This window comes from Myotis davidii, unplaced genomic scaffold (genome assembly GCF_000327345.1).
Source record: "Myotis davidii unplaced genomic scaffold, ASM32734v1 scaffold854, whole genome shotgun sequence".
NCBI lineage: Eukaryota > Metazoa > Chordata > Mammalia > Chiroptera > Vespertilionidae > Myotis > Myotis davidii.
In genome coordinates, this window is record NW_006285939.1 from 1333468 (window position 1) to 1346585 (window position 13118).

The 13118-nt window shown below is 43.6% G+C and overlaps 1 protein-coding gene across 1 annotated transcript in view; it reads left to right on the forward strand.

The window, feature by feature from the left end:
• Window positions 1-13118, forward strand: part of WDFY4 (WDFY family member 4) — a 258657-nt gene that overhangs the window by 63733 nt on the left and 181806 nt on the right. The window contains exon 12 of the mRNA XM_006757129.2: window positions 5110-5690. Coding sequence (XP_006757192.1) covers window positions 5110-5690 — 581 coding nt within the window. The remainder of the gene's footprint in view (window positions 1-5109; window positions 5691-13118) is intronic.

A 13118-nucleotide genomic window follows, 5' to 3' on the forward strand; every position in this document is an offset into this window, starting at 1 on the left:
CAACATTTGTTTGTTGGTTTATTGGTGATAGACATTCTGACAGGTGTGAGGTGGTATGTTATTGTGGTTTTAATATGCATTTTTCAGATAATTAGTGATATTTAGCATCTTTGCATATGTCTCTAGGCCTTCTGTATATCCACTTTGGAGAAGTATCTACTTAGGTCCTCTGCCCATTTTTTTATTGGATTGTTTATCTTCCTTTTGTTAAATTGTATGAGTTCCCTATAAATTTTTAAGATTAAATCCTTATCGGAGAATACATTGTCAAATATGTTCTCTCATGCATTGGGCTTTCTTGTTGTTTTGTTGATGGTTTCTTTTGCTGATTACAGAGCTTTAAATTTTGATGTAGTCCCATTTGTATATTTTCTCTTTTGTTTCCATTGCCCTAGGAGCTGTATCAGGTAAAGATATTGCTAAGACACCTGTCTGCTATTTTGCTGCCTATGGAGTCTTGTGGGATTTATATGGTTTACCATCTTACATTTAAGTCTTTTAGCCATTTTGAGTTTGTTTTTGTGTATGGTGTAAGTTGGTGATCTAGTTTCATTTTTTTTTTTTGCATGTATCTGACCAAATTTCCCAGCACCATTTATTGAAGAAACTGTCTTGACTCCATTGAATGCTCTTGCCTCCTTTGTCAAATATTAATTGAGCATAATGGCTTGGATTAATTTCTGGGTTCTCTGTACTGTTCCATTGGTCTATATGTCTGTTCTTGTGCCAGTACCAGGCAGTTTTGAGAACTATGGCTTAGTAATATAGTTTCATATCTGGTATTGTTATCCCTCCAACTTTGTTCTTTCTCAGGATTGCTGTGGCTATTTGGGGTCTTCTTTTTTTTATGCCAGTTGAATTTTTGGACTGTTTGTTCTAGATCTTTGAAATATGCTGTTGGTATTTTAATGGGGATTACATTGAATCTGTATATTGTTTTGGGTAGTATGGACATTTTAATGATGTTGATTCTACGTCTAGTAGTTTTTTGATGGAGTCTTTGGGGTTTTCTATTTACAGTATCATCTCATCTGCCAATAAAGACAGTTTTATTTCTTCTTTTCCGATTTGGATTCCTTTTATTTCTTCTTCTTGTCTGATCACTATGGCTAGCACTTCCAGTACTGTATTGTGCAGGAGTGGTGAAAGTGGGCGTCCCTGTCTTGTTCCTGTTTTTAGGGGAAATTAGTTTAGTTTTTTCCAATTGAGTATGATGTTGGCTGTAGGTTGGTTATATAGGGCTTTTATTATGTTGAGGTATGATCCTTCTAGTCCTATTTTGATGAGAGTTTTTATCAAGAAAGGGTGTTGGATTTTGTCAAATGTTTTTTTCTGTATCAGTTTATATAATTATGTGATTTTTGTCTCTCAATTTGTTTATGTGATGTATCACATTTATTGATTTGTGGATATTGTACCATCTTTGCATTCCCGGAATAAATCCCACTTGGTCATGGTGCATGATATTTCTAATGTAAGGCTGGATCCAATTTGCTAGAATTTTGTTGAGCATTTTAGCATCTACTAGTATGTTCATCAAAGATATTGGCCTGTAGTTGTTTCTCTCTCTTTTTTTTTCTTTTTTTTTGTGGTGTCTTTATCTGGTTTTGGAATTGGGGTAATTCTGACTTCATAGAAAGAGCTTGGAAGTTTGCCTTCCTCTTGAATTTTTTGCAATAGTTTGAGGAGGATAGGTTTTAATCTTCTTTGAATGATTGGCAGAACTCCCCAGTAAAGCCATCTGGACCATAGCTTTTGTTTGCTGAAAGATTTTTGATCACTGCTTTAATTTCTTCTGTGGTTATTGGCCTACTCAGGTTTTTTCAGACTTTCTATTTTTTCTTTCTTGATTGTCTTGGAAGACTGTATGTTTCTAGAAATGTATTCATTTCTTTCAGATTGCCCAATTTGTTGGCATATAATCTATACTAATGAAAGGGTAATATGCTAATTAGGGCAGATGTCTTCTGGATGTCCATCTGGACATCCATCCAGACAAAGCCACAGCAGCTGTGAGGGCCTAGGGTCTGCGCCATACGGGAGGGATGGGCTGGGCTGGCACTCAAGTGGGAGGGGTGGGCTGTTCCACTGCCACCGGTCCAACCACAGCCCCTTTTGCAGAGGTGGTGAGAAGGCAGCACTGCACCCACTCTGCAAAGGTGGGGCAGCCCGGTCCCAGTGCTGTCCCTTCCGCAGAGGCAGACACAGAGGCAGCAGCATTGGCCTGATCCAGGCACCATGCCTTTGCAGAGGCTCGACGGGGTGCAACCTACTGTGCCTCAACCTCTCACAGCCCCTCCCCCAGGCAGCCTGGCCCCAGATCACCCCCCATCCACCAGTGGGCAGGGGACAGGGCCAGCACTAAGAGGCGAGGGCTGAGGGCCTGCAGCTGTGGTGGCCGGCCGTGGCAGCAGCAGCGGGGTGATGGGGGAGCACCTTCCCCTGATCAGCCTGGTTGTCTCCCTCAGAGGAGGACATCCCATCCCCTGAGGGTTCCTAAACTGTGAGAGGGGGCAGGTCAGGTTGAGGGACACCCCCTCCTATGCACAAATTTTGTGCACCAGGTCTCTAGTTATTTAAAATATCAAATAAACAATATAACCTTATACCTAAAGGAGCTAGAAAAAGAAAAACAAACAAAGCCCAAAGTGAGTAGAAAGAAGGAAATAATAAAATTAGGCAGACATAAAAAAATAGAGCCTATAAAAATAGTAAAAAAGATCAGTGTAATCAAGGGCTGGTTTTTTGAAAAGACAAAGAAAATTGATAAATCTTTAACCAGATTCATCAAGAAAAAAAAGAGAGAGGACCCAAATAAATTAAATCAGAAATGAAAGAGAAGTAACAACTGACTCCACAGAAATACAAAGGGTTATAAGAAAATACTATGAACAATACTAGTACCTGCCAACAAACTGTACAATCTGGAAGAAATGGATAAGTTCTTGGAAACATAATCTTCCAAGACCAAACCAAGAAGAAATAGCAAATCTGAACAGATCGATTACCACTAAAGAAATAGTTAGGCCATATCCCCACCCAGGAGGAGAAAGCAGTGGCTATTGCCTAGTCCTTAGTACTCAGTGGCCTCCATCTTTCTTGCAGTCTGTTCTACCATTCCGATTGCATCTCTCATGAGCCCCGAGCTTCATTGGCCTGATGCTGAGTTTCTTTCAAAGAACGAAGTAACAAATTCAGTTTCTCCACAATTGTCTTCCCGAGCTCTGGTGGATAGTCATTGATCTAACCACTAGAAGTCTTTTTCTATAACCAGGGGGGAAAAAAGTTGGCCCATATTGGTTAGGATGAATTTTTCTACTTCATCCTATGTTATTATTTTTCAATTTTGAACGTAATTGTGGACTTTGGCCTTTTATAGATTTTCCTTGTTACTACAATGTTTGTCTTGTTTTTTTAATTTCTCAAAATGTCATTGGTGGAGCAGTGGGAACCCTTTCAGCAGCGCCTTGGCCATCAGCGCTTTGTCATCTTTGAGAGTCCTCGCCTGTGCGCACTCACTTAATCCTGGCCCGTTCTGTGTCCTCCTACCCAGGCATGGGATTGACTTCCCACCAAGCAGCTCATGTTTCTGTAGAGGCTATAATAGTAGATAACAGCATCTGGGTGGTAGGGGCACACAGATAAACACTGGTTCTAGATTAGGATTGCCAGCATTTTAGGGATAGAGCTGAAAATTATCTTATTCCCCCAAAAGTGTAAGACTTCATAGTTGATGGTTACTTGTAATTTTACTAAGTATCTATTTGACTTTCTCTATATGAGTTTTTATCTAGTTTATTCCCTCCTTTTATAAATCTATCCTACAAGTTTCTCTATTAACTTCCAGCTTTATGCTATTGGTTGTCATCCTAAACTATGCATGTAAGAGACAACATCACCCCCTCCTTCATGCGGCCTGTTTCAGGCATCCTGGAATTGACTAACTTGTGCTGTCCAGACCATTGTCTTCCTTGTGTCACTAGAACATGAAATACCTGAAAGGACAAAACAATTCAAATCTCTCTCCAGAGCTGACCAACTCAATCTCACGGCCTGGCCCCTCTCTGGGAAACATGCCCAAGATGCCTGGACGAGGTCCCATGCAACTGTTGTGAAGAGTAAATAACTAAAGGAAACAACTAGAGGCTTTTAATATTTATCTAAAATCACCCACACATTCTTCACTTTTAGGTGTGAAGCTTTAGCACTGAATAGGAATTTTTTAAATGCAGTCCTTTCAAAGCATTTATTAAATACCCAGTGTATACCATGCACTGGGCTCAATGACTGACATTTTGTAAGTGCACAATAAATGTTTGATTTAAAAGGAATTAAAAGTTTGTCTGCCCAGTAACAATCTCAGCAATCTGGAGAAGGCAGATTCTACTTGCACGTTAGAATAGCCAGAACTTTCACGTGTGCTCTTGGACAAGCGTCATCTATGGGTTTCAGCCCGTTAGAGGTTCCTCTTCTCTATGTTGATTCCCTCATAAGCTCACACCAGACTTTAAGTAGATTCCTGTACTATCATTCCACATTTGACAGTGGTACCCATGCTTGCACAGAGAGAGATGAGTAAGAATGAGTTGCATTGTATAGATTTCACTGTGAGCAGTGATCTTTGCAATAGAAGAGACGGTTCATTTCATTTGTTCAGCGACTACTTACAGGTGTGCTGTGTTCCACAGCCGTGAGCAGCCTGATCTTCCGGTGCACCACTGGGGGAGGGCTGAGGCAGTTTTCAAGTAGCTTCAATACAGTGTGATGAGAGTTTTGATCGGGGCATTGGAGGGGCTGTGTGAGCACAGGCTGGGAGAAGGAGGAGCGGGCGGCCTGGGAAAGCTTGTTTTTGAGATTTGGAGCAGTAAGTCCACCCCATAAATGAGCATACTCTTTCAAAGCAGCCATTTGAAAGAAGGCTCGAGGGCAACCTAAAACTAAAATGAAGAGGAACAGCATTGACCTCCCTATGTTTCAGAATTGCCCCAGGTAGCTGGCTGTGCCTGTGCCGCTGAGGGAAGGCCCCATGCTTTGGCGGGATGTGCGGGAGCTCAGTGCTAAAGGTCTGTCTCCTGGGCTTGACTCATGTTTATGTTGTTGGTGTTTCAGTCTCTCCTCCGGATCCTGGAGACGCCCAAAGGCCGTGCTGCTTTCAGAGTCTCCAGTGGGTTCAATGGGCTGCTGTCCCTGCTCTCTGACCTAGAGGGTTCTCTCCAGGACCCCCCAGGGCAGATGTGGGGGGCGGTGTCCCCCAGCCAGACCTTGGGCCTGGTCCTGCACACCCTCTGTGCGCTGTCCGCAGCGCTGCACCTGGACCCTGTCAATGGGGACTTCTTCATGAGGAACGGGCTCTTCGAGAAGCTGGCCGAGGACCTCTGCTTGCTGGGCTGCTTCGGGCCTCCGGAGGAAGAAGGAGCAGCTCTGCACTCCGGGGAGACCTCCAAGGCCAGGCCATTTGCTGATTTGCTGAGGGTGGCCTTCTCCTCTGTCAGCCTCTTCCCACCCAAGATACAGAGCTGCCTCCAGATCCTCAGCTTCCTGGACAGCATGGCCAGCGGCACCCTCCACCGGCGCTGGGACCTGAAGGCGCCGCTCAGAGCTGGGCCGGAAGCAGCTGTGGATGCCCAGAAGGGAGAAGCTGGCAGCGACCCCCAAGGCAACTTTGAGCAGTGGCCAGACCTGGAGGAGAGGTAGAGCTTTGCGGCCTGCTTTGTGATCGGGTCATCAGTGTATCTGTCTCCCGTTTCCTACCCACACATCCTGCAGGTGGAGTGGGTAGAAAGCCGAGGCTACAAGCTGGGTGTGCAGAAATGTCACATGATTTTCTGTTCTTTAAACCAAGTGAACTCTGACTCCCAGCTCCCCTACCATGGGAGCTAACAGGAAACCAATCTGAGTGCACACAGGATGTGGGGTGCTGTTGGGTCTGGCACGCTGACCAATCTTGGAAACTGGGTGCAGACTCCAGAGATTGGCTCACTTTCTCTTTGGCATCTTTGCTGCTCCTGGAGCGTGGGTGCCTGTGCCCGGCCTCCCGTGTGTGCCGGCAGCTTTGTCCTGTCTTATATGCCCCTCAGGGCACTGCCAGGGGATGGTGAGGCCCTTTGCCTCCCAGGACACAAAGCATAGTGTCCGTCCCAGCCATGGCTTCTTCCTGTTCTTACTTGCCGTCCCCACTTCCCCTGGCAAGGACAATCGCTCCTCTCACTTCCGGAGGCTAATCTCCTCACTGAGCTCAGGCTGCCCCAAACCACATTTCACTTTCATTTCTAACACAGAATCCCACTAGAGCAGCGGTTCTCAACCTTCCTAATGCCGTGACCCTTTAATACAGTTCCTCATGTTGTGGCGACCCCCAACCATAAAATTATTTTCGTTGCTACTTCATAAATGTAATTTTGCTACTGTTATGAATCGTAATGTAAATATCTAATATGCAGGATGTGTTTTCATTGTTACAAATTGAACATAATTAAAGCATAGTGATTAATCACAAAACAATATGTAATTATATATGTGTTTTCCGATGGTCTTAGGCGACCCCTGTGAAAGGGTCGTTCAACCCCCAAAGGGGTCGCGACCCACAGGTTGAGAACCGCTGCAGTAGACTGAGGGAGGGCAGAGAACCCGCCAAGGTCCGGAGCCAGAGGAGAAATGAAAGGACAAAACAATAGTTGGTGTCTTTCTTCATTCCTCCAAAGCAGCAACGGCCAAGGTCAAATTCGCATTGTCATAAACTGTCCTGCCACCACTTCTCTGTTGTCTCCCTTAGCATCGCAGGGCATATGTATCTGAAGAAAGCTCCCCTTGGCCAGACTCTAATGTTGCAGTCAGTGCGATTGTGTTTGCTTGATTGGGTAATCTGGTAAATTAATTGGTCTTCTAATCTTGCATTCATGCACAAATTGCTTAGGATATAATTATTGTTGGATTTGCTTTGCTAATTTTTAAAGGAGTTTTGTTTCTGAGAAAAGTTGGCTTTCTACACTCCTTCTTGACTATCAAACTTATGCTAGCCTCACAGCGGGAGCTGGGCACGCTCCTGCGTCTTCTGGTCCCTGTTCAGGGCGGGGGATGGGGAGGTGCTGAGGAGCCTCTGCCCTGGCCTCCTGGACGTGTGCAGGGTAACTTGGGAGCTCATCCTTGAACATGTCCAGCTGATTCTGCCAGCTCGCAGAGGGCAGAGAAGTATTTGGCAGCACCAGGAGACATTCAGTAAGTGGTCCTGGCTGATGAAAAGCAATAGCCATTTGTTGCATGTCTCTGGAGTCTGAGCACCAAACACTTATTTTAATTTAATTTAATTTTTTCTCAAATCCTAGACTATTACTAATAGAAACCAAGGCTGAGAAAGGATCAATCACACAGCCAAAGTCACACATTTAGGAAGTGACAGAGCCGGTCTCTGTTCACCTACAAAGGCATGTGTGTGTGTGTCTGTGTGTGTTTGTGTGAGTGTGTGTGTTCTCCCTGCTTTTTCTAGATACCCTCACAATAATGGTGATGCTTTGCCAAGCATTTTGACACAGTAATTTCTTTCCTTTTTTAAAAAAAATATATTTTATTGATTTTTTACAGAGAGGAAGGAAGAGGGATAGAGAGTTAGAAACATCGATGAGAGAGAAACATCGATCAGCTGCCTCCTGCACACCCCCTAACTGGGGATGTGCCCGCAACCAAGGTACATGCCTTTGACGGGAATCGAACCTGGGACCCTTGAGTCTGCAGGCCAATGCTCTATCCACTGAGCCAAACCAGTTAGGGCTTAACATAGTAATTTCAAGTTTGGTTTCTAGTCTGTGTATGGTGTCAGCCTGATTCTTTACAGATAATTCCTGCGTCAAATGTCATCCTGGTTTCACAATGAGAATTTTTTAAATGTATAAGGGACCCATGATCAAGTTATGGAGGAGTTCTTCTATTTCCAATTTACTGAGAGTGTTTATCATGAATATGTTGGTTTTTTCAAATGCTTTTTCTGCATATTGTCAGGTGTTTATTTTTCTTATTTAGCTTATTAACATGATGAATTACATTAATATGACTGATTTTTGGGTAGTGAACCAGCTTTCATTTGTGGAGTGTGCTCAAGTGACCATCGTGCCTCATTTATTTTATGTATAGTTGCATTTGACTTCCTACTAGTTTTTGAGGATTTTTGCATCTGTTTGTAAGAGATGTTGGCAAGTAGCATTCTTGTACTAGTTGTGTCTGCTTTTGATATCAGAGTAAAGCTGGCTTCATAGAATGCACTGGGAAGCGTTCTCTTGCTTTTTGGAAAGAAGTTGTGTAGAACTGGTGTTATTTATCTTTTGGACGTATGTTAGAATTCACCAGTGGAAACATCTGGGCCTGGACTTTTTTGTTGTTGTTTTTGTATGTGTGTGAGGAAAGGTTTTTAACTCTATTCAGTTTTTGTAATAAGTATAAACTATTCTGGTTATTTTTTTTTTCGCTTGACTTTTGGTAATTTGTGGCTTTGCAGGAATTGGTCCATTTCATCTAAATTGTCAAATTTATGTAGACAGTATTATTTATGGTATTTTCTTATTATCCTTTTCATGTCTGTGGGGTGTGTAGTAATATTCTCTCTTTCATTCCTGATATTCATAGTTGTGTCTTTTCTTTTTTAGTTAGTTTAGATAGTAATTTTTCAATTTTTAAAATGTTTCCAAAGAACTAAATTCTTCTTTCATTTATTTTCTCTATTGCTTTCCAGTTTTTAATTTCATTGATATTTACTATATTTATTGTACTTTTTCTATTTGCTCTGGCTGGGTTTATTAATTGATTTATTTTTAAATAGCATCTTATGATAGAAACTTGGATTTTTCATTGGAGACCTTTTTTCTTTTGTAATGTAAACATTTCAATCTATATCTTTTCTTCTAAGCACTGCTTTAGTGGCATCTCACAAACTTTTTTATGGTCATTATTATTTAAGCTCAAAATATTTTAAATTTTTCTTGCAATTTTCCATTTGAGCCATAGTCTATTTAGAAATATGTTGTTTACAACATGTGTGTACTTAATACCACTGGACTGTACACTTAAAATAGTTAAGGGAATAAGGTTTTTGTCATGTGTATTTTACCACATTAAAAAAAAAAAAGAAGTATGTTGTTTCATTCCCAAGTACCTGGATCCTTTTCAGCTTCCTTTCTGTTATTTACTTTGACTTTAATGCTGTTGTGATTAGAGAATGCACTTTGGACGATTTTATTTATTTGAGATGTTTTAAGGTTTGTTTTATGACCCAGAGCCCATTAGATTTTGACACGTGTTCCATGAAAACTTGACAAGAATGTGTATTCTGCAGCTGTTGGGTGGAGTGTTTCTAAAATGCCAACGATAGCAGTTGGTCAATGGTGTTCAGTTCTATCTCTTTGATAATTTTCTGTCTACTTTTTCTATCAATTACTGAGAAAAGAGTGTTGAATTATATATAATTGAGGATTTGTCCTTTTGCTTCTTTCAGGTTTTATGAATTCTGATGCTCTTTGATGAGGTGCCTGCACCTTTTGGATGCTATGCCTCCTTTAATCATTATGCAACACTAGAGGCCTGGTGCATGAATTTGTGCACTGGTGGGGTCCAGTTGGCCTGCCCCAGTGGGGGCCAATCAGGGGTGGGCCTGGCCGGGTGAGGGGCCACAGTGGTTCCAATTGTTCCGGTCGTTCTGCCATTTGGTGGCTTGGCTTTTATTATACAGTACTAGTGGCCTGGTGCACAAAATTCGTGCACAGGAGGGGGGTGTCCCTCAGCCCAGCCTGAGCCCTCTCTAATCTGGGACCCCTCGAGGGATATCTGACTGCCAGGATCAGTCCTAAACCAGCAGTCGGACATCCTTCTCACAACCCAAGATGGCTGGCTCCTAACCGCTCACTTGCCTGCCTACCCGATTGCCCCTAACCACTCTGCATGCTGGCCTGCTTATCCCCAACATCCCCCCTCCAGCCTCATGGACCCCAAATGCCCTACCCTGACAGCCTCATGGCCCCTAACTGCCCTCCCCTGCTGGCCTTATGGCCCTCGACTGCCCTCCCCTCATGGCCTCCAACAGCTCTCCCCTGCCGGCCTCAAGGCCCCCAACTGACCTCCCTGGCCAGTCTCCCAGAAGGTCTCCTGGTCTAATTAGCATATTGCCCTTTTATTAGTATAGTTAGTCAGCTCAGACAGCCATAACAAAATATCATAAATTTGTGTGGCTTAAAAAACAGAAATGTATTTTTCTCACAGTTCTGGAGGCTGGAATTTGGGGTCAGGGTACCAGCAGAGCATCGTCCTATGCACCAGAAAGTGGTGGATCGATTGCCAGGCAGGGCACATGCCCAGGTTGAAGATTCAATACCCAGTCCAGTGAGTGCAGGAAACAATGGGACAATGTTTCTCTCTCTCTCTTCCTTCTTCTCTCTGAGATCAATTAAAATTAATGATAACTAAATGTTCTATAAGTATAGTTTTAACAGGAAAGACATTAGTGATCTATGAAAAACTCATTATAACACATATATACAGCATGACCCCATTTTTAAAATAAATATTGATTAATTTTAGAGGAAGGGAAAGGGAGAGATAGATAGAAACATCAATGATGAGAATAATTGATAAACTGCCTCCTGCACCACCCTACTGAGGATCAAGCCCAAAACCTGACCAGGAATCATATGGTGACCTCCAACTGCCTCCTGCACCACCCTACTGAGGATCAAGCCCAAAACCTGACCAGGAATCATATGGTGACCTCCTGGTTCATAGATCGATGTTCAACCACTGAGCCCCACCAGTCGGGCCCCATTTTTATCAATACCAGGCACATGAGGTACATTGGCAAGATCTCACTCCTAGACGAAAGTCTGAAATTGCCCAAACTCCTTTGCAGCTAGGTTTCTGGATATGAATTCGTTTCTGCTGATTGGATGTGCTTGCCCAATTATTTTGAAGGCAGAAGTGGGGCAGAGGCATCTTCCCGCAGTGTGGGCTGTTTGCTGCTGGTGATCATGTTTGCAGAGATGTGGAGGTTTTCTGCAGCGGACTCCAGGCAGAGCACAGCTTTCCGACGATTTCCCAAGCACCAGTTCCCTGTGCTAAAGTCTTTCCTGCCTAAAATGGCAAAGATCTAAAACGTTTTGGATCCTCTACTTTCAATGAAAACAATGCTGCACAGGGTCAGGTCTGAGAAGTGGGTGAGGTGTTACGGAAGGCTCCCTTTGAGTCTCAGCTTCCTCTTCTGTAAAACCGAGAACCAAAGATTTCTGTTCATAGTTACTGAAGACCATGGCAGCTGTGTTTCCCAAAGATGGCCACAACATTTCCCATCCCTCCTGTGGCCTTGCCACTTTCTGCCATGTCCTCTCTCTTGAAGCGGTGCTGACCTCTGATGTGCTGGTAGGCAGTACACTGGTTACCTGCAGAATTCCAAGGCCAAGGCTGAAAAGGCTTGGGGCTCCAGGGTTTCCAGCTTTGGCCCTGCCCTCGCCGCTTGAGGCTCTGGCTGGCACAGGGCCTTGCCCTCCTGGCTCACTTCCCCTCCTGTCAGTGGTCAGCGACCCTGTGCCTTGCTGCACACCATGGCCCATCTGCTGATGCTGCTGAGCCCAGCGGGCAGGGTAAGAGCCCAGGTCGGGCCTCATGCCTCCTGGCTCCTGTGTGCCACCTCCTCCTGTGCCCTCTGGCCCCTATTTTTGCCACTGCTCTGACCGGGGCCAGATGCCCAGGTGCTGTGCGTGGCCCGCAGGGACTGCTGTGTCCACCAGGAAAGTCTCCTCACCCCATCCCAGACTCCGGCGCCCTGATCATAGGTCCACTTCCGCCAAAGGAGAGCTGTGCCCACTCAGTTGCCCAAGACCGAGCACCTCCAAGGTCCCTGGACCCCATATTTCTGCCAACCAAGGCGGCTGGCCGGCTGGCCCCACCCTGATCAGGGTGTTGGGGGCGATCCGGCCCAGATCTGGCTGGTTGGTTGCTGCAGTGCATGTCATTGCCACCGGGTGTTCTGGTTGTCCTGGTCGTCCTGGTAGTTCCACTGTAACGGTCACTGGGTTTTCATAGAGAGAGATAACCTGTTTATTCCTGGCAATATTCTTTGCTCGGAAGTCCTCCTTCCCTAAAATTAACAGAGCCGCACCACATTTCTTTGGATTAGAGTTAGCATGGTATACATTTTCTATCATTTAACCTCTCTATATTATTATATTTAAAGTGGATTTCTTGTAGATGGTTTATAGTTTAGTCTTTTGCTTTTTCCATTTTGTGATATATGTCTATTAATTGGTGTATGTAAACCATTTTTGGTGTGTTTGGATTTAGGTCTACTATCTTATTTGCTTTCTCTTTGTTCCCTCTTTTTTTGTTCCTCTGTTTCTCTTCAAAGTCTGAGTTCGGGAAACCTAAATTCCCAATATTTGAAAGCACATTTCAGTGTTGAATGTATTTTCTTAGTTCATTTGAATTTACCTACTGAACTCTTTACTCTCTCTCTTTGTTTAGCTTCTTTAGTGCTTGTTCTAAGGAGTATGACAAACATACTTAACTTTTAACAGCCTACTTATAATTAATGTTTTGCCGCTTCAAATAAAGTATGGAGACCTTACCTCTATGCAGATCCCTTTGTCCTCCCCTGTTTCTGTTATAGTTGTCACATGCATTCTATTTATTACAATTTGCTTTCAGCCATTATGCCTGTTTTAAGAACTTAAGATATAAAATAGTCTATTATATTTATTCAAACATTTACCATTTCTGTTGTTCTTTCTTTCTTTTTTTAAATATATTTTATTGATTTTTTACAGAGAGGAAGGGAGAGGGATAGAGAGTTAGAAACATCGATGAGAGAGAAACATCGATCAGCTGCCTCCTGCACACCCCCTAACTGGGTGGGGATGTGCCCGCAACCAAGGTACATGCCCTTGACTGGAATCGAACCTGGGAACCTTGAGTCCACAAGCCAACGCTCTAGCCACTGAGCCAAACCAGTTAGGGCATCTGTTGTTCTTTCTTCATTACTGAAATACCAAGTTTCTTTCTATTATGATTTCCTTCTAATCTGAAGGACTTCTTTTAGTGTTATTTTTTTAGAGAAAATTTAATGACAAGAAATTCTCTGTATTTACCTCCAC